General features: G+C 42.0%; 1 protein-coding gene and 2 pseudogenes across 1 annotated transcript in view; all 3 read right to left on the reverse strand.

Moving 5' to 3' along the window:
• The window catches only part of LOC142996557 (uncharacterized), a 69449-nt gene extending 49384 nt beyond the window's left edge, over positions 1-20065 (reverse strand). The window contains exons 1-4 of the mRNA XM_076147509.1: positions 19901-20065; positions 18688-19323; positions 7053-7112; positions 6259-6897 (exon numbers count right to left, since the gene is read on the reverse strand). Of these exons, the coding sequence (XP_076003624.1) occupies positions 6259-6897; positions 7053-7112; positions 18688-19323; position 19901 (1336 nt within the window). The 5' untranslated portion in view covers positions 19902-20065. The remainder of the gene's footprint in view (positions 1-6258; positions 6898-7052; positions 7113-18687; positions 19324-19900) is intronic.
• LOC142996551 (GTPase IMAP family member 8-like) lies at positions 8-5457 on the reverse strand (annotated as a pseudogene).
• Positions 13983-17281, reverse strand: LOC142996534 (GTPase IMAP family member 8-like; annotated as a pseudogene).
• Positions 20066-22555: the final 2490 nt, after the last annotated feature.

Genomic DNA, 22555 nt, shown 5'->3' on the forward strand with positions numbered 1-22555 from the left:
CCCTCACCTTTTCAGTTGCTGCTGTGGCTTCTGCTTTATGCTGCAGATCTTTTCAAATCCTTGTTGCAGCTGTCACACTCTTAGTTCAGTTTCATGTCCAGCTTTGACCTTTATTTTGGGCATCATTGGCTCCAACCTCCCCCCATGCAAGGCATCTATCACACAAGATGCCTTAGAAAAGCACAGAAAATCATCAAGGACTCCAGCCAGCCCTCACATGGACTCTTTTCCCTCCTCCCATCTGGTAGACGCTACCGGAGCATCCGGGCTCGGACTACCAGATTCAAAAACAGTTTCTGCCCCCAGGCCATCAGGCTTCTCAACCAGTGACTTTGCACTCCACTTTCATTGGCACTCATGCCACCTCAGATTTATTTATAGGTATATAGTCTGTACATTGTATATATAGTCTGTACATTGTATATTTTTAGTCTGTTAAACATATATTTTCTATGTATATATAGTTTATTCTGCTGCTATTCAGTCTGGTCGGCTTTCTGCAGTTCTGCATTTCACTTAAAAACCTTTTGCACTAATCTCTATTTTTTTTCCCACTAAATTTAAATCTTTGCACAGTCAATTCTCTTTATGCTGCTGCTGACGACTCGTCACAAAGAATTTCAATGTACAGTATCAACCTGTGTTTTTCTGTGCATATGACAAAAAACTCTTGAACTTGAACTTGAATTAGTTAAATCCCTCACAACTGGGCTTGTAATGCTAAATTAGCGGCTAGCTAAGCTAACGGCTCCCATGTGTCCGACTGGCTGAAGCACAAACAGTGAAGCGGCGCCGATAAAAACAAACAATCAGACCGAGGAGTCGCAGTAAACACAGACAGTCAAACTTGTTAACAGAGGATAGAAACACATGGAGCAATAATGTTACCTGGATGCTCGTTCTCCTGCTGCCATATGAAGAAGTAGTTCTCTCGTTCTTTTCTCATCTCTTCTCTCTTCTCCTCCAACTTTCTGTCAATGTTTTCCTTTGACTCTGATTCTGATTGGATTTTTCTCTCCAAAGTTTCACGTTGTCGTTCCCACTCCTGTTGTTGAATAGCTTCCTGTTTTTTCTTCTGCTTGTCTTCTTGTTCTCTCTTTTCTTGTTCTTTCTTTCTCTCCTGTCGCTCCTTATTCATGTTTTCCTTCAACTCTTCAAGTTTCTTGTCTCTCACTTTTCTCTCCTGTTCGATCTTTGCTCTCTCTGCTTCCATCCTTCTTTCCATTTCTTGCATTTCTTCCTTGTGTTTTCTTTCCAGTTCCTCCATTTTCTCTCATCAACTCTTCTTTCTCCTTTAAGATCCACTGCATCTCTTTCCGTATGGCCTCCTCTGCCTCTTGGAAGATCTCAGTGGTGTAGCAGCTGCCTCCATTTTCCTCCACCAGCGTCTCAGCTTTTCTGATCAGCTCTTTGACTTGTGTGGGGTTTTGTTTGTTATAGTTATTGAACACGTGGTATCTTCCTCCACAATCAGCAAGCAGGTTCTTAAAGGAATCATCACATTGTGTTTCAATGTATTCATCGATGGAGCGCCTCTCGTGCTCCAGTGAATCTCCTCTTGTGAACAGAATGATGGTGAACTTTTCAGCATTTTTCCCAAAGACTTTGTTGATGAGTTTCAGAGTCTCTCTCTCCTCTGGTGTGAATCTTCCCATCGTCAGCACCAGCAGGAAGACATGAGGTCCAGGAGAGAGAAGACTGATGCACTTCACCAACTCCTTATTAACATCGTCATGAGACAAAGTGGTGTCAAACAGACCAGGGGTGTCCACCACCGCGACACGACGACCGTCCACCACACACTCAGCTTTCAGGCACTGTTTGGTGACTGTTGTTTGGCAGGAGTCTGATTTAAACTCCTTCCTCCCTAGAATAGTGTTTCCTGCAGAGCTTTTTCCATTGCCAGTCTTTCCCACTGACACAATCCTGAGACACTCTGAGCTGCGTTTGTCTTCATCACCTGAAACATTAAAAGACAAAAAAACCTCTGTTAGTCTCTCACCACACAAGACTTAATGCACAAACATACCAACTTGAGCACAACGCACAATGACTGCAACAGAGCCTACAACTCTGTGACACATAAGATAGATCTTGGAAATCCTGGAGCGCTGCAATGGCCGGTCCAACAAGTCAGCTTGATGAAAAGAACAAGAGCCAAGCCATTGACATCTCTGCTTCCTGGAGGAAACAGAGAGTCTAAGTGATGAACTGCAAAGACAGCATCTCAAGCAACAGCATGAAGATGAAGAAGAGATGGAGGAAGAGCCATGACAAGCCCCTCCACAGGGCGTTTCATAGGCAGATAGTGGAGGGGCTTACAACCAGAGGTCCTCCCAATGACTGAAAGGGGGGCACTAGAGGACAAGAACCTCTGAGAATCAAGTATATAGAATCAGGGAGACTGTGAGAAGAATCACTGTAGCATGTTCTGCAGAATCTGAAGACGCACGCTTTAGTTAATTCAGTGGGTTGTACGAGATATTTGTTAATGACACTGTACTACCAAGAAAATGGAATGTATTCGAGCAACCTGTAGGATGGATACGCCCATAGGTCAATGACATACATACACGACCTAGCAGACACATCCAAGCAAGAACAGAAGTTTCAATAGAATTCTCAGAATAAAAGGATGTAGCACGTATTTAAGTCCCAGATATTTAAAAGAGACTCACCCGTCCTGTCTTGGCCTTTGTTTGATCATGAGCGTAAAGAGCATGAATTAGATACTCTGTGTGAATGCTTAACAACTCAAAGGTGACATTGAAAGCACCATAGCAGGCAAGTCAGATAGTGGGGCCCCAGACAGGATCCAGCACGTGGAGGCAGGCTGCAACATGTAGGCAGGGATAAGCTTCCACAGAACAGCAAGGCCAGTTTAAAAACAGTTAAAATAAATGACTCCATACTCAAAAATGAATTAATAAAACAACAGGTATCACATAGACTGAGACTGAGACTGCTTGGCTATGGTCTGGTGTGACTTCTCGATGGCGACGGACAAATAAGTTCTGCAAACCATTCAGACATTATGGTTGTAGACAAGAAATCGAAAAATACAATAGTCCCATGACATCATCAGACTAAAGGAATATGAGAAGCTAGAATGTGAGCCAATGTGGAGTTTAAAGGCAAACTGGTCCCGGTTGGGGTGTGCACCCTCGCAGGCGTGACACTGATGCTGGAAGAGTGAACCCAACAGGATCACCAACCCTCCACCAAGACAAAACACTGAAAAACAACAAAGATACCGTGCAGAACCCAAACTTTGAGGCTTCGAAGAGAAATAAGAGAGGCATGAAGAAAACCCTTGGTGGTTAGACAAGATATTACACACACACACACACACACACACACACACACACACAAACACACACACTTGTGTTGAATTGAGTACTTACATGTGATAGTAGTCTTTGTTGTCAGTTCAGCTTGCAGTGCACTGTTGTCTTTCTCCAGTTGTCTGACCTTCTCTGTTTGAGCATGGGCCAATGTTCTCATTGTAAAGCAGCTTGATTTGCCCTCAGACCTCAGCTTTTGCACAGCAGCCAACAGTTCAGGGACGTGCTGGTTATCAGCGATATTGAACATGACATATCGTTCTCCACATCTCTGAAGGAGCTGCTGGAGGTCATTGCTTCTCTCCACGAAGTTAACAACAGCTGGAGCTGTGGGATCAGAATCCACAGAGAACAGGATGATGGTGAGATCATTGACTGCAGGACTGAAGGTCTTCTGGATGGTCTCTAACTCTGACTTGTATTCATCAGTGAGGGGACCCACAGGTAGGACCAGGATGAAAGCATGGACGCCCTCAGGCTCACAGAGGGAGATGCACCTGAGTGATTCCTCCATCACTTCCTCCTGAGCTTTCCCATACAAGGCAGGAAGCTCCATCAGGGACACATGACTTCCTCGCACCACTGCCTGATGTTTAACACAGTGTGAGGAGGCTGAAGGACGCTCTGTCTCTCCTAAAATGGCCTCAGCTACTGAGGTCTTCTCTGCTCCTCTCCTCCCAAACAGCACCAGGTTTAAAGCTGATTTGATGATCTGTGTTACTTCAGTGAAGGTGAGGAAGGTTCCTTTGTTGTCAAGCACAATGTTCTCAATCTGCTTCATCAAACATGTGTGATCCTCTTTAAACATGGCGTACACTCTTCCTCCACAATCATTTAGGAGCTGAGTCACAGAGACGTTTGCTTCTTCCTCATGGGTGAAGATCACCATTGAGTGTTTGAATGCATCTCCACCAAACAAACTCAGGATGAACTTCAGAGTTTCTCTCTTCTCCTCTGTGAAGTCAGAAGGTTTGACGAAGAGCAGCAGAACATTTGGTCCTGGAGAAAAAAGATCCACACAGTTCTTCATCTCTCCTCTCACTGATTCCACAGACAGACTGAAGATGTCTGGAGTTTTCACGACTGTCATTTGTTCTCCTCTCCACTGTATATGGGCGACTTCACATTGTTTGATGGTCTGATGTTTTTGGGAGTAAGAGCCAACATTTCTGATGATGGAGTTCCAAAGTTTTGTCTTTTTGTCGTCACTTTTCCCCAACAGGACGATCCTGAGTTCAGATGCTGTAATACAACAAAGAGAAAAATGATTCACCATGATCTTCAGGAGCTCACAGACTATGTTCACATCAGACGACCTCACTACACTGTGGTGATGTCAGTGGATCGTTTTCAGCTGTTTCTCTGTGTTACTTTTCTTTGTCCAGTTTATTGTGTCACACTGACACTCTAAAATCATTATTTGATTGAATTCCAATCATATCCTATAGAGCTTCAGGTAAAAGAAAGAAAATGGGGGTGTAGAAGTCTCATTCACAGCTCGACTGCACTGATCCACTCAAAATTTTAAGGAAATTCTTGTGGCCTTCACCTTCACCATGCTTGGTCCTTATTTAAATTCTCATCTTCACAGCGCTCTTCTTATCCTCCGTCTCTTGTCCATGTTCAGTTTGGTGCTCAAAGTGATGCCAAATATACAAGGGGTGTCAATAATTCTGTCCTGGTCATTTAAATTTGTTAAGATTTGTAACATTTTAAACATACATTTGTAAGTTTTTAAATATTGAATAAAGAACGGTGGATGCTGATAAGTTTTGCCAGTTGCAACGTCTTTCAGAGAAAGAAGTGTTTATTTTTCGTTTCATAAAATGGGACTCAAACTTTGTAGCCAGTCTGTGCATTTACTTACACTGGCTACTGTTTTTTTGCACTGCTGGATTTTGTGATGCGAAAGAATATATACAAACTGTAAGTCCCTACTAGCTCTGGAGTCCTTTGTTCATAGAAGTCATTATCAGACAGGAGAGAGAGAGAGATGATCACTGCAGACACAGTTACATAAGCAGCCAGGACTACAATAGTAGGAAATGTTGATAAGAAGTGGAAACTCTGATATTGAAATCTTTGTTTTCTCAACGTTCACCTTGTGATGCATCACTCATGTTTAAAAATTATATAAGAAGAAGCCTTTCATCTTTGTCTCTGTTAATTGATTACTGGGAAATTTCCAAACATTGGTGTCAGGAGCAGGATGGAGTGAGCAACCTGCTGGACTGTCACACTGAGGGATGGAGCTCACGTGCGTCTCCCAAAGATCTCAGTTCATTTTTCATAAAGAGCACATACAGAATATGCTGTTAATTTACTTACATTCATGTAGTGCTTTAGGTCTTACAGCAGTTTCCTTGTTTGCTCTCGACCCTGTAAGGAAACAACATCAAGTCTCAATATAATGCTGTAAGTTGAAGCTCCACTCTTGAACAAGTTTCCCTGATCAGACACAGTGACACTAATGAGGCAAAAGTTTACATGTCTGCATGTCTTCCTTATGTACCAACAGTGATGATATACATTAGCACAGCCTCACTGCAGGGAGGATGAAGTCCAGCTAATGCTTCCATATAATGCAGGATAGCAGGCAACTCTGAACTGCTATTGAGTAAAGTCATAAACTAACTGATGAAGGCAACAGAAGTGTGAGCAGAGAAACTGGATCCAAGCTCAAGTCCATAAGGAAAAATGTTCTTGTGACTGATGCACTTTGTCTGTGATTAGCATGTAAAGTGTCCATCATAACATCAGCAGCATGACTTTAGATGGACACAAGGCTTGAACTTGCACTTGGCCCCAGGTTCTTAGTAAATGTGCCCCTGACGGCCTTACAGAGTGAGACTTTAATCAAGGATATTTTGTATGAACTAAGTTTTCCCCTCATCAGGACTGTTCATGTACTCACCAGCAGCTTGAACAGTTTCCACCAGACCTCCTCCAATGGCTGCTCTCTGTTGTGTCTGGCTTTGTAAAGAAGGTGATGCATCCTCATACACCTCACAGATTACATGTTCTCCATTGTTCTCCTTCACCACTTGGCCCAAACGTGTTAACAGCTCAGAATGTTCCAGGTTCTCCATCCTCAGGTGTCTGTATCTACATTTACTAATCAGATCTTTTAACGGTGGAGTTTGCATGTAGCTTTCTATGAGACCTGATCTCTTCTCTCTTGGTGGTGCCACCAGTATCAGTGAATGATCAAACCAACGCTCGCTGAAGATCTCCAGGACTCTGCAGAGCCTCACTTTGTGTTCCTCAGTGAAGTCTTCAGGCTGTAGTACCAGCAGGAACACATGAGGTCCAGGATCACAGTAGCTCACACAGGTTTGTACCTGTTTGTTCAGGTTCTCCTGGGAGATTTGGGGATGCAACAGATCTGGTGTGTTGATGACAGTAACACTTTTCTCCTTTACACGTCCAGTAAAAGGTACACAGCAGTCTGGTGCAGCGTCTGTATCAAACACATGCTGCTGCAGTATGAAGTTCCCCACTCGTCTCCTTGAGGATGAACTGTTTCCCAACAGCACAACTCTTAACTGAGACACTGAAAAAAACGTGGGATGAGACAAAATCAACCAAACAATTTCCAATAACTGCTCATGTTAGGAACTTAAACAATATAAAATGGGACATATTACAGATGAATGTATTCATTTTGGTTAAGGAGGTGAGTGACCTCTAGTTAGAACTGTGACTCACTGTCAGGTGGCAGGAATTCAAAGCTGCTGCTGCGCTTCAGAGGCAGAACATCAGCAGACACTGTGAAGTACAAAATGATTCATAAACTTTTTAAGAATATAAAAATGGCTTTATTGTCCACTGATGGAACACTTCTCACATATGTGCATCAACTAGTTTAGCTGTAAAACAATATTTATTTTACAGTAAAACAAAATCCTACCAATGGTCTTCTCTTTCTTTCTTTCTTTCTTTCTTTCTTTCTTTCTTTCTTTCTTTCTTTCTTTCTTTCTCTGTTTCTTTCTTTGTCTCCAGAGATCTGAACTCTGAAGTGTGCTGATATAGAAAATCCTTGTCTCCTCATGTTTCCTCACTGAGGCTGCATTTAGGCGGCACGTCTTCATGTCCAGTTCTGATCATCTGCCTTAGTCTGATTGATTCGATCTCATCTGTTTACATCTACTTCAAAATGTGAACTTCTGATTCGTGTGCTCACACCAAAGCTCTCTGATAGATAAATAGATAGATAGATAGATAGATAGATAGATAGATAGATAGATAGATAGACAGACAGACAGACAGACAGACAGACAGACAGACAGACAGACAGACAGACAGATTTTGACTTTGTATCTCTGATAATCAGAGGTGGACAGTAACGGAGTACATTTACTTGAGTACTATACTTAAGTATTTTTTAGGGATCTGTACTTTACTCGAGTATCATGTTGGGGGAGTACTTATGACTTTTACTCAAGTACATTTGAAAGGCAAATATCTTACTTTTTACTCCTCTACATTTCTATCCATAAGGTGATTGGATTGTCCAGGTGCCATTGACAGGGACAGCCTAAAAGCAATCCGGAGAATGTCAGAAAGAATTACGGGGACTTTTACCTTCTGTAAAACGGTTCGGAAAAACGACCTCAGATTAAAACTAGTCCCGAGCGAATACGACCCTGTAAAATCGTATGTATGTAGTCAGTCATGTCCTGTTAAAACGTAGTTCTCACTGTTTCTCGTGCATGGAGTCACTTAAAGAAGCCCTCGGTATCGTTGGCAGTCGAAATATAATAGCCTGGGGCAAAACCGAAGTGTTCTGGAATTAGAACACCGATAAAAAAAGAAAGTCAAACTTATCAGAGGCCGAGACTTTACCACCACTGTCACACATAGGCTTAGGAATACTGTGCGTGTGCGTGTGTGTGTGTGTGTGTGTGTGTGTGTTTTTGTGCATGTTGTCACACATACACACAAATTAGCTGCATTTTCTTTTTTCTTCTTGCATATAAACCCATTCATTCAAGACGGTTTTATTTTCATAATTTGTTACATTCTTCAAGGTATTAACATTAAAGATTCCATAAAAACTCCATCCAGCAGGTTTCTATAGGTGTGCGCTGTGGCAGTAATAGTACAATATTTAGATAATGTACACTTGGTACTTGAGTACTTTTAAAAACAAGTATTTCAGTACTTTTACTCAAGTAAACATCTGACTGTAGTACTTGTACTTGTACATAAGTAAAATTTAACAAGCGGTATCTGTACTTTTACTTAAGTAATGAAGCTGTGTACTCCGTCCGCCTCTGCTGATAATGTGAAAAGTAAAGAACCTTGAACCTAAAATGTGAGCAACTAGTCAGAATTGGGTCACGCGACCATGGCAGTGTTAACATAGTTTAACATGCATGAAACATGTAGAGACAGGTGATGCAGACTAGACTGGTCTGACTGGACTCACCTGATGATGCAGTCGCCATGATGGCACTTCAATACAACCAAAGCTCATCAACGAATCTAGAGAGAGACAGAGACAGAGAGAGACAGACAGAGAGACAGAGACAGAGACAGCCTCCTGCAGTTACACAGCAGGCAGATTTGACTGAAATAGCTTCAGTTTGATTATCCTTTCTAGTTTATTGTAGGTTATATTCAATTTAACTGACTTACCCGATGAATGTGTTCTATCGACAACATGACGAGCGTAACAGTTAATGTGAAAGTGAGGACTAGCTGTGTGTGTGTGTATGTGTGTGTGTGTGTGTCTGTGTCTGTGTCTGTGTCATAGTGTGTTTGTGTGCGTTCGTGCGTGCGTGTGTGCGTGCGTGCATGAGTGCGTGCAAAACATTCATGACATTAGATTCATTCAACGTTACACACAGGCACACACTCGTACACACACACACACACACGCACACACACACACACACACACACACACACACACACACTATGACACACACACACACACACATCTTTCGCTTCCACTGTCATTTATTTTGAACATTGTAATTCATTCAACTGCAACTTATTATTTAACAAAACAAAATAAATAATAAAGTGACGAATCACCTTTACAGTGAAATTGTTCAAAGTCTAACTTTGTAACTTTTCCTGTGTCAAAGCATTTCTGCCTCCAACAGATTTTCTCTAACTGTCCTCTCAGGCTTTTAAAGCTTTACCAGCTCCCTGAGAGAAAAAAACTCAAACCTGAACCTGTTCTTTCCTCGTAATGTCCTCCCGTTTTGAATACACCTATTGTCCTCTGGGGTCAAATTGAGTGAAAAGTAAAGTGTAAATATTTTTGAAATATTTTTGAAATATTTTTGAAATATTTTTGAAATATTTTATATGATCTTCACTACTTGACATGAACCGGAGTGGAATATGTCAAAGTTTAGTTTTTTGAATTTTTTTAATGGCAGCAAATACTAACACCTATTGTCCTCTGGGGTCAAATTGACCCCAAAATGGTTTGACTGTTATTTAAAGCATAAAGTATAATTTTAGTTAATCATTTTATAACCTTTAGTTTAACTCCAGTCTAACCCATTACCACAAAAAGTTCCCTTAATTTTAGAATTAAGGGCCAATAGAGCTTGTTTACATGAAAGTAGGTAAAGTAATGCAGGGATTTGGGCTTCTGCCGCCGCAAAAAATGCATGTTCAATGGACCTGGCATCACATGCTGCCCATACCTCTTGTTGTTGTCCCATTATTGAATAATCATTGCCTGACCACACACATCAAACAACAAGATCAAAGATGTGTTTGAAAGCAGTATGGTGTGAATTTTTGCCCCATTACACCACTTTGTGCTTCGGGGCAATTTTGACCCCAGGAGCAAAGGAGTTATAAAATTCAATAAAACCCCCAAAATTCAATCAAATGACTATCAAACAACCCCTATAAATTTCAGACCATTTGATGAAAGAAAACACATTTGATCAACTTTTTTAGTATTGGATTCTCCTTGGGGTCAATTTGACCTCAAGGAGAATACGAGGGTTATTATTCCCTCACCTTCTCAGTTGCTGCTGTGGCTTCTGCTTTATGCTGCAGATCTTTTCAAATCCTAGTTGCAGCTGTCACACTCTTAGTTCAGTTTCATGTCCAGCTTTGACCTTTATTTTGTTTTTAGCAGCGTGTTCATGGCTCTCCTACCGAGCGGCAAGTAATTGCTCATTCTCCTGCTGACATATAAGTTGTTAATAATGATAATTATAAAGGATAGAGTGGACACATACATGAGGATGCTGTTTGTAGACTACAGCTCAGCATTCAACACTATTGTGCCCGCCAAGCTAGTCCCCAAGCTCAGGATCCTGGGCCTCAACAACTCCCTTTGTAACTGGATCCTGGACTTTCTGATGGACAGGCCCCAAGTGGTGAGAATGGGTAACATCACCTCCTCCGAACTGACCCTGAGCACTGGAGCCCCCCAAGGCTGCGTACTCAGCCCCCTGCTATACGCCCTGTTCACACATGACTGTGTGGCCACAAGAAGCTCCAATGTCATCATTAAATTTGTTGATGACACCACCGTCCTGGGTCTCATCTCCAACAATGATGAGACCGCCTACAGAGAGGAGGTCAGTGCCCTGGCAACCTGGTGCCAGGAAAACAACCTTTCTCTCAACGTCGGCAAGACGAAGGAGATGATTGTGGATGACAGGAAACGACAGGAGGGGTAGCCCCTATTCACATCAATGGGGCTGAGGTGGAGAGAGTTTCCCATTTTAAATTCCTAAGCGTGCACATCAGCGACAATCTCACCTGGAGTAGACATTCTGACTCGGCAGTGAAAACTGCCCAGAGACGCCTGTACTTCCTGAGGAGACTCAAGACGTTCGGCATGTCTACAAAAACTCTCACTAACTTCTACAGATGTACCGTCGAGAGCAACCTCTCCAGCTGCCTTACTGCTTGGTATGGTAGCTGCTCTGCTGAGGACTGCAAGGCCCTCCAGAGGGTGGTCAAGACAGCGGAGCGCATCATTGGCTCCAACCTCCCCCCGTGCAAGGCATCTATCACACAAGATGCCTTAGAAAAGCACAGAAAATCATCAAGGACTCCAGCCACCCCTCACATGGACTCTTTTCCCTCCTCCCATCTGGTAGACGCTACATTACATTACGAGCATTTAGCAGACGCTTTTATCCAAAGCGACTTACATTACATTTCCACCCAGTAAGTTACAGAGGGGGGAGCAATTGAGGGTTCGGTGCCTTGCTCAGGTGCACCTCGGCAGGGACTCGAACCAGCAACCCTCTGGTTTCCAAGCGGACGCTCTACCACTGAGCCACTGCATCCCCCTAGACGCTACCGGATCATCCGGGCTCGGACTACCAGACTCAAAAACAGTTTCTGCCCCCAGGCCATCAGGCTTCTCAACCAGTGACTTTGCACTCCACTTTCATTGGCACTCATGCCACCTCAGATTTATTTATAGGTATATAGTCTGTACATTGCATATATAGTCTGTACATTGTATATTTTTAGTCGGTTAAACATATATTTTCTATGTATATATAGTTTATTCTGCTGCTATTCAGTCTGGTCGGCTTTCTGCAGTTCTGCATTTCACTTAAAAACCTTTTGATTTCACTTAAAAACCTTTTGCACTGAACTCTGAATTTTTTTTTGCACTAAATTTAAATCTTTGCACAGTCAATTCTCTTTATGCTGCTGCTGACGACTCGTCACAAAGAATTTCAATGTACAGTATCAACCTGTGTTTTTCTGTGCATATGACAATAAACTCTTGAACTCTTGAACTTGAACTTGAATTAGTTAAATCACTCACAACTGGGCTTGTATTGCTAAATTAGCGGCTAGCTAAGCTAACGGCTCCCATGTGTCCGACTGGCTGATTAGCACAAACAGTGAGGCGGCGCTGATAATAAACAAACAATCAGACAGAGGAGTCGCAGTAAACACAGACAGTCAAACCTGATAACAGAGGATAGAAACACATGGAGCAATAATGTTACCTGGACGCTCGTTCTCCTGCTGCCATATGAAGGAGTATCGCCTCATTCCTATGCCTTCCCCCCCCCAGCAAAATGTCCTGTCAGTCAATCATCTCTCCAACACAATGTCCTATGTTCAATCCAAGAGTTGTAACTGTAACAGTAAAAACAGATAGATCTGTTTGGAGTAAGCATCGTCAGCACGGTCCTTTCACTCACCAGAAGATTTATTTTTTTCTGTTGCCAACTTAACAACATTTCAGTTTTGATTTGATTGATGATTTACCAACTTTTCAGACATTTTTTTGGCTACTTTTAGCAACTTGGTGAACCGGTTGCCATAATGTAAAAATCATTCTTCTGTATATTCTGTAATATTCTCATTTTAAACATCACTTCCTTGCTACTGCACTTCTGTATATACTGCTCTTACTGTAAATAGCCTCTCTATCATATACTTGATGAATTGATGTGATCAATGTAACATAGTATTTAATTATCGCTTATGCACATGGGGTTGGATGCTATCTGCATTTTGTTGCTTATACCTGTGACATACAATGACAATAAAGTTGAATCTAATCTTATCTAATAACCATATTTTGCATATATTGCGCATTTTAAAGCACATAAGATATTTTATTGGGATTAAGGGTTTGTGCTCTGTGAGCTTTCAGCATAGAAGTGACAGAAACAAAGAAGAGGCAACAGGGCCGCCCCAGCAGATCGCCATTTTATGAAGCCTTTAAGCCACTGAACTGCAAGGCTTTGTCTCCATCAAGTGGTGACCAACAGCTTTGCACCATTTTGACTGTTGAGTGCGTTAAGACTGACACACACTGTTCTCCTTCATCAGTGTGTAATTAAGTTTTCATGGGGCTTTGAAGTTTAAAAAGCTGAGTTTCATCGACTCATTTCCCAGTTAGCTGTAATGTAATCTAATCAAAATGCTCTGGAGCCTCTAACCTTCATATGAAACATGTTACTGATGATCCAAATATAAAAACCTCCAAACCAGCACATTGAAGACTTTACCTGGATGTTTAATAACTTCTCTCCTCTTCCTTGCTGTAATCCTTTGATATGGCAGCTCTTCAATATGCTACTGTGATCATCAAACACACACCAGCAGACACTCACAACCAATCACTGATCAATTTGTTATTAACACATTCATCTATTGGTCATTTGTTTGAGTTCATAGTTCAGATTTAATTCACTCACCTGCTGATTTTGCTGCTGTGCCACAAATGGAAGATGAAGGTGAGAAATGAACATAAAGACAATAAGATAAAAAACCAGTTTAACATGGTGTCACATGTTTACAGAATGCTGATCAACATGTTGGTGAAAGAATGTTTCTCTGAACAGTTTAACTGGAATCAATGCAGAGGAGGAAGTGTCGTAACACCATCAACAAAGTGTGACAGAAACTATTTATAAAGCCATTAAATGTCTGAAAAACAGGCAATGAGCAGATGAACCTCCTCAGGTGGCCTCGTGTCTCCATGAACGTCCATCTGAGCATTTTACCACAAAACAACATGGAGAGGAAACATGAGGAATAAACACACAACAGCTCTGTGACGCTCATGGATGTTACAGCGCCACCTGCTGGAGAACAGCGACCATAAACCAGCTCCTGCATTTCTGACATCACATTGAACAACATGTCTGTTGTGAAAAACTCAGAGCTGTTTGAGTCGTTTGGGTGTTTTATTATAAAAGCAATGAAAAGACAAACTGACAACACAAAATGTTTCATGAATCCACCTTCTCCATCTCAAAAGTAACTGAAAACATCGTTAATCTTCTTAGTTGTGACTTCTGTGTCTCTGCTGTGTGGAAACCTTGATAAAGATCATATAAACTTTCTATATGAAGTCATTCTGTACGTTGGCTGAATGATTTTAAAATGAATTTGTTGCTGATCCCTGTTGTTCCTCTTGCTCTGAGCTTCTTCCTCTTGTTCTCTCCTGATCTTTGCTTGTGTGTATTTGTGTGTCACTTTGGATAAAAGCGTGAAAATGACTAAATGTAAATGTAAAAAGCAGAAGTTCAGAAGGATCAATTACACAAAGTGACAAAAGTGAGACTGATTAGAAACTCACCTCAAAAGTAAAATTAACATAAATAAATCTGACGTACAAGAAAATAGGAAATCATATCAAAACACATGTAAGGTTCCAAAGCTTCCAGCAGGGGGCGCTGCAGTGATGCTGGACTGTCAGCTGTGCCTGTGGCCCTATACAACAGAACACTGCTGTTATTATGAGGCTTATAAAGATCTCCATGACTACGCCTCATGTTGGAGCTGCAGTGGCTCATCCTCTGGAGGACGGGACGAGGACGTAAACGGACGAGGACGAACACAGAGGAGGAGCATGGACGAGGACACCCTTCTCACAGGATGGGACATTTTTTCTTGTATTCTTCCTTCAGCTGTTTCATTTCCTCATCATGTTTTCTCTCCAGTCGTTCCATATTGTCCTTCTCACGCTCTTTTTCTTTGTGGGCTCCAAGTTTCTGTAAGAGGTCACAGTTCACCTCTTTGTCTTTCATTTCTCTCTCATACTGCTTCCTCAGGTCTTTCATTTGCTCGTCCTGCTTTTCCATCAGAGCTTTGAAGTCTGTCAAGTATTTATCTCTGAATTCGTTAAATTCTTCAGCTTGTTTTCGGGCCTCCTCTTCATGTTTCCTCTTCATGTCCTTCAGTTTCTTCTTGTAGTTTTCCTCCAGTTCTTTTCGTTCTTTTTCCTCTTGCTCTCTTCTGATTCGATCTTCCTCCTTTGCTTTGCGGTGATACGCCTCTTTTTCTTGCTCGTACTCTTCTTGGAGCTTGTTCAGCCTGGTTTGTTCCTCCTGTCGTCTCTTTTCATCCTCCTGGTTTTGTTTCTGCCATTGTTCTTTCCGTTCTCTCTCCCAGTTCTCTCGTTCTTTTGTCATCTCTTCTCTCTTCTCCTCCAACTTTCTGTCAGTGTTTTCCTTGGACTCTGATTCTGATTGGATTTTTTTCTGCAAAGCTTCAAATTTATCTTCCCATTCCTGCTGCTGAATTCTCTCTTGTTTTATCCTCTTCTGGTCTTCTTCTTCTCTCTTTTCCTGTTCTTTCTTTCTCTCCATGAGGATGTATTCCTCCTTCTCATTGAGTTGTTTGGCTCTTATTTCTCTCTCCATTTCCCTTTCTGCTCTCTGTTCTTCGATTTTTCTATTCATCTTTTCCATTTCTATCTGATGTTTTCTTTCAAGTTCTTCTTTCTGTCTCTTCATCTCTTCTTCTTTCTCCTTCAATATCTTCTCCATATTTTTCTGTATAGCTGCTTCAGCCTCTTGGAACATCTCAGTGCTGTAGCAGCTTCCTCCTTTCTCTTGAATCATGGTTTTGGCCATAGAGAGGAGCTCTCTGACCTGTGTGCGGTCTGTCTGATTCTTGTTATTGATGACGTGGAATCTGTCCCCACAGTCAGAAATCAATTTCTTGAGTCCTCACAGTCTTTAATGTAGCTGTGGATTGATTTACCGTCCAGATCATCTCCTCTGGTGAATATAATGATGATGAAATCTTCTGATTTTTTGCCAAAATATTTCTTGATCAGCTCCACTGTTTCTTTTTCTTCTTGTGTGAAGCGGCCGATCTGGAGCACCAACAAGAACACGTGAGGTCCAGGAGCCAGCATGGTTACACATTTAACAAGCTCCTCTGCAACTTCCTTATTGGACAGAGACGTGTCAAACAAACCGGGGGTATCGACCACAGCTACAGACACACCATCAATCTGTCCTGTTTCTTTCTGGCAGACCTTTGTCACAGACTTTGAGCTGACTGTAGACTCAAAGGTGACTGTGTTTAAAATTGTGTTTCCTGTTGCACTCTTCCCACTGCCAGTCTTCCCTATCAGCACCATCCGGAGACAATCTGGACTTTTACAATCACCTACTGCCTCCTTTCTCCTCTTCACATCCTGAAGTTCACTGTTAAGTCTTGAAACCCTCTCCATCAGAGCCTTGGTGAACATTTCAGCAGTGAAGGAACTTGTTCCTCTGTCTCTCATCTCCTTCACAACATCCAACACCTTACAGATCTGCTGCTGGTCCCTGGTGTTATGGATAACACGCGTCCTTCACATCTCTGAAGGAGCTGCTGGAGATCATTGTTTCTATCCACAAAGTCCACAAAGACTGGAGCTGTGGGATCAGACTCCACAGTGAACAGGATGATGGTGAGATCATTGACTGCAGAGCTGAAGGTCTTCTGGATGGTCTCTAACTCTGACTTGTCTTCATCAGTGAGGGGACCCACAGGTAGGACCAGGATGAAAGCATGGACGCCCTCAGGCTCACAGAGGGAGATGCACCTGAGTGATTCCTCCATCACTTCGCTCTGTCTCTGCTAAAATGGCCTTAGCTACTGAGATCTTCTCTGCTCCTCTCCCCCCAAATAGCACCAGGTTCAAAGCTGGTTTGATGATCTGTGTTTCTTCAGTGAAGGTGAGGAAGGTTTCTTTGTTGTCAAGCACAATGTTCTCAATCTCACTCATCAAACATGTGTGATCCTCTTTAAACATGGCGTACACTCTTCCTCCACATTCTGTAAGGAGCTGAGTCACAGAGACGTTTGTTTCTTCCTTATGGGTGAAGATCACCATCGAGTGTTTGAATGCATCTCCACCAAACACACTCAGGATGAACTTCAGAGTTTCTCTCTTCTCCTTTGTGAAGTCAGAAGGTTTGACTAAGAGCAGCAGAACATTTGGTCCTGGAGAGCAAAGACTCACACAGTTCTTCATCACTCCTCTCACTGATTCCACAGACAGACTGAAGATGTCTGGAGTTTTCACGACTGTCATTCGTTTTCCTTTCCACTCTCCATGGGCGACATCACATTGTTTGAAGTTCAGATGTTTCTGGATAGATAAGTCCTCAACATTCTTGAAGAGGTTCCAAAGTTTTGTCTTTTTGTTGTCACTTTTCCCCAACAGGACGATCCTGAGTTCAGATGCTGTAACACAACAAAGAGAAAAATGATTCACCATGATCTTCATTAGCTCAGGATCAGACGACCTCACTACACTGTGGTGATGTCAGTGGATCGTTTTCAGCTGTTTCTCTGTGTTACTTTTCTTTGTCCAGTTTATTGTGTCACACTGACACTCTAAAGCAGAGGTCTCCAACCCAGTCCTACAAGGACCACTGTCCAGCAGGTTTTCTGTCCTGCCTTTAAATTAATTGCTTACACCTGGTGCCCCAAGTACCTGAGAGCACACCTGAGGTGCAAACAATTTATTTAAAGGCAGGACAGAAAACCTGCTGGACAGCGGTCCTTATAGGACTGGGTTAGAGAGCCCTGATCTAAAGTCATTATTTGTCAGTTGGCCTTGTCCCACTGTTAGAGTTGCAGTGGGCTGCAGCTCCTCATCTTCAGTCATCCTGATGAGATGAGACACACGTACAGAACACATTTATCTAAAACACTTCTGTTGCCTTCATCAGTTAGTTTATGACTTTACTCAATAGCAGTTCAGAGTTGGCTGCTATCCTGCATTATATGGAAGCATTAGCTGGACTTCATCCTCCCTGCAGTGAGGCTGTGCTAATGTATATCATCACTGTTGGTACATAAGGAAGACATGCAGACATGTAAACTTTTGTCTTGTTAGTGTCACTGTGTCTGATCAGGGAAACTTGTTCAAGAGTGGAGCTTCAACTTACAGCATTACATTGAGACTTGATGTTGTTTCCTTACAGGGTTGAGAGCAATCAAGAAAACTGCTTTAAGAGCCAAAGCAGCTTTACATGAATGTAAGTACATTAACAGCATATTCTGTATGTACTCTTTATGAAAAATGAGATGTTTGTCTCTGTGTGGGGAGACGCACGTGAGCTCCACCCCCCAGTGTGACAGTCCAGCAGGTTGCTCTCTCCATCCTGCTCCTGAGACCATTAATTTGAAGTTTTCCATTAATCAATTTAATTCATTCAAACATGAATGCATCACAAAGTGAACACATACACAGAATTTTCTTGGAATTGATTTTGTCCATTTTCCCTTGTTTTATTATTTCAAATATCGTCAAATCAAACATCTAAATCAAAGCGTCAATTCTATTGAATATAGAATGTTGGTGTGAGTTTTGTCAGTTTAAACGAGCAGAGAAACTGGATCCCAGCTTAAGTCCAAAGGAAAAATGTTCTTGTGACTGATGCACTTTATCTGTGATTAGCATGTAAAGTGTCCATCATAACATCAGCAGCATGACTTTAGATGAACACAAGGCTTGAACTTGCACTTGGCCTCAGGTTCTTAGTAAATTTGCCCCTGACGGCCTTACAGAGTGAGACTCTAATCAAGGATGTTTTGTATGAACTTTGTTTTCCCCTCATCAGGACTGTTCATGTACTCACCAGCAGCTTGAACAGCTTCCACCAGACCTCCTCCACTGGCTGCTCTCTGTTGTGTCTGGCTTTGTAAAGAAGGTGATGCATCCTCATACACCTCACAGATTACATGTCCTCCATTGTTCTCCTTCACCACTTGGCCCAAACGTGTTACCAGCTCAGAATGTTCCAGGTTCTCCAGCCTCAGGTGTCTGTATCTACATTTACTTATCAGATCTTTTAGCGGTGGAGTTTGCATGTAGCTTTCTATGAGACCATTCTGCTCTCTTGGTGGTTCCACCAGTATCAGTGAATGATCAAACCAATGCTCACTGAAGATCTCTAGGACTCTGCAGAGCCTCACTTTGTGTTCCTCAGTGAAGTCTTCAGGCTGTAGTACCAGCAGGAACACATGAGGTCCAGGACCACAGTAGCTCACACAGGTTTGTACCTGTTTGTTCAGGTTCTCCAGGGAGATTTGGGGATGCAACAGATCTGGAGTGTTGATGACAGCAACACTTTTCTCCTTTACATATCCACTAACAGGTATAAAGCAGTCTGGTGCAGTGTCTGTATCAAATACATCCTGCTGCAGTATGATTCTCCCCACACGTCCCCTTGAGGATGAACTGTTTCCCAACAGCACAACTCTTAACTGAGACACTGAAACAAAAGTGGGATGAGACACAATCAACCAAACAATTTCCAATAACTGCTCATGTTAGGAACTGAAACAATATAAAATGGGATATATTATAGATGAATGTATTCATTACATTACATTACGATCATTTGGCAGACGCTTTTATCCAAAGCGACTTACATTACATTACCACCCTTCCCAGAGGGGGGAGCAATTGAGGGTTCGGTGCCTTGCTCAGGGGCACCTCGGCAGGGGCTCGAACCGGCAACCCTCCGGTTCCCAAGCGGAAGCACTACCCACTGAGCCACTGCCTCCCATTTTGGTTCATTTCATTATTCATTTTGGTTAAGGAGGTGAGTGACCTCTAGTTAGTAAGGGAGTAAGGGAGGCAGTGGCTCAGTGGGTAGTGCTTCCGCTTGGGAACCGCAGGGTTGCCGGTTCGAGCCCCTGCCGAGGTGCCCCTGAGCAAGGCACCGAACCCTCAATTGCTCCCCCCTCTGCGTAGGGTGGTAATGTAATGTAAGTCGCTTTGGATAAAAGCGTCTGCCAAATGCTCGTAATGTAATGTAATGTAATGTAGTTAGAACTGTGACTCACTGTTAGGTGGCAGGAAATCAAAGCTCCTGCTGCGCTTCAGAGGCAGAACATCAGCAGACACTGTGAAGTACAAAATGATTCATCAACTTTTTAAGAATATAAAAATGGCTCTATTGTCCACTGTTTGAACACTTCTCACATATGTGCCTCAGCTCATATTAGAAAATATTTGTTTTACCGTAAAATAAAATTGATTTTACCTACCAGTGGTCCTTTCTTTCTTTCTTTCTTTCTTTCTTTCTTTCTTTCTTTCTGTCTGTCTGTCTGTCTGTCTGTCTGTCTGTCTGTCTGTCTCTTTCTTTCTTTCTTTCTTTCTTTCTTTCTTTTTTTTTCTTTCTTTCTTTCTTTCTTTTTCTTTCTTTCTTTCTTTCTTTCTTTCTTTCTTTCTTCTGATGGATAGATGTATGCTGGTCATCAGAGTTTCATATTCATCAAGCACACTCACATTTCCCTTTAAACAGTTTGTCTTCTTCTTCTAAAACTGTGCAGGAGTGCATGCAGGTAATAAAGTACACACAATAAGGGGTACGAAGTACATACAATAGGGGAACAAAGAACATAAGGACTACTCTGAAGTGTGCTGATATATCGATCGATTGAGATAGATAGATAGATAGATAGATAGATAGATAGATAGATAGATAGATAGATAGATAGATAGATAGATAGATGGACTCACCTGATGATGTCATGATGGCACTTAATTAATCCAACCAAAGCTCATCAATGAATCTGGAGAGAGTGAGAGTGAGAGAGAGACAGAGACAGAGACAGAGACAGAGACAGAAAGAGAGACACAGAGAGAACATATTTGTCCTTCATATAAACAATTATAATTACAGCTTTATATAAATAATTGATGCCTTCTATTGCAAAAAGTCTAAACATATACCTTAGTTGTTTAATTTGTGTGTAACTTCCTCATTGTAACCACATTATATCCAGATGAAACAGTTCTCCTCTGTGACGTTTATTAGTAGTTCATGTTCAATCCTCCTACAGTTACACAACAGGCAGATTTGACTGAAACAGCTTCAGTTTGATTATAATTTGTAGTTTATTGTAGATTATATTCAATTGAATCGACTTACCCGGTTAATTTGTTGCTGCGCCACAAAGCGACGGTGTATCAGTGACAGTGAAAGATAAGATAAGACACAACCTTTATTTGTCCTGCTTCACACATTTATTACCTTGACCTTTGATACAAGCTAACATAATAGAAGATCTCTACACACACATGAACACGCCTCCAGGCCTCGTGACCAAACGTCCTCACAGTAAACTCATCCTGACTGAAGACAGAAACTCACAGCAGCTAACTAGTACAGTAGCTATTTGTAAGCTCACTGATCATCAACCCATTATATTGACATAAAACACCATATGTAGTCTATATATATATAGTATGTACTCGCATGTGCTAATATAATAAATAGTCATCAATATTTCCTGAACAAACAAACTGAACATTCCTTAAATTCATAAATCAATCAACACTTTCAGTGTCATAGTAACGTTCATAAAGTACATCAACACTAATTCTCTCTGTTCACAAAACAATTCTGATCTATAAAAGGGGGGCCCTGCAGAAAAATTTTGGGAACCACTGAGATAGATCATAAAGATGAAATAAGCTTGAAATGAAGAAGAAGAGGGGGAATAAGATTGTTGCCTAATTGTACCAAACTAGCTAATTATGGCTTTGTGTTGGTGAAGACCTTTTGTTAGCTTGACGAGCTGATATTTGTTGACTCTCCCTGGTAGTAAGCATATGATAACTTAACTTTGTCCTTATCCCAAAGCTCATTTCCTTACTTCCTCTGGTGTTTGTGTTCAATCTTCACTCTGCTGTATTAAATATTGACTTGTCATCATGTTGTTGGGGTCTTTCAGGCACCTTCCTCATGACCTGGCTCTCTCGCCCCCTGAAGGCAGAGAAGCATGGCCACGAGCAAACACAGGCTGAGGATGGTAGTGCCAACTCGCTCATTCTCTTGACCCCTGACCTTTGATCATAGTTACTGTGAAAGACATGGAGCCTCTGCCTTCCAAACACACACGCACGCGCACGCGCACACACACACACACACACACACACACACACACACACACACACACACACACACACACACACTAGGGTGGCCAGACGTCCGGCTTTAGGCCGGACAGTGCGGCTCTTCATGCCGGACGCGTATTTGTCCTCCTTTTTTAGGCACTACACACACAGCAAAAAGACTCCACGGATTCGCCGCGGAGGTATCGCTGGCTGATTGGCTAAGAGCGGTGTCAGATAAATATCCGCTATATCATTGGTTAAAAACGTAAACAAGGCTCCGCAAGTGTGTGTCAATTTCACTTATTACTGCACAGAGGTGTACAAGAAGTTCATTGGAAACAAAAAAAACTCTTGGATGCAGCCAGGAAAGAACAGAAGTATTGCAGATAGACAATCAACTATTTTGGTGAGTACACTAGTCTTATGATTTCACTGAGGGGCTACATAAAATATTCATATTTATTGGGTTGAAAACAATACAGATTTTTGAAGGTTGATAACAGTATTCTTGCTATGTTGTTATTTGTACCAGTCCCTGCAGGATATAAACAGGCCGAGGGGCAGTGAGGGCTTGGATGCCATGATGACAGAGGTGC

The sequence above is a fragment of the Genypterus blacodes genome, unplaced genomic scaffold (genome assembly GCF_046128005.1).
Source record: "Genypterus blacodes isolate CSIRO-AG114 ecotype Tasmania unplaced genomic scaffold, CSIRO-AGI_Gbla_v1 ptg000038l_1, whole genome shotgun sequence".
Taxonomy (NCBI): domain Eukaryota; kingdom Metazoa; phylum Chordata; class Actinopteri; order Ophidiiformes; family Ophidiidae; genus Genypterus; species Genypterus blacodes.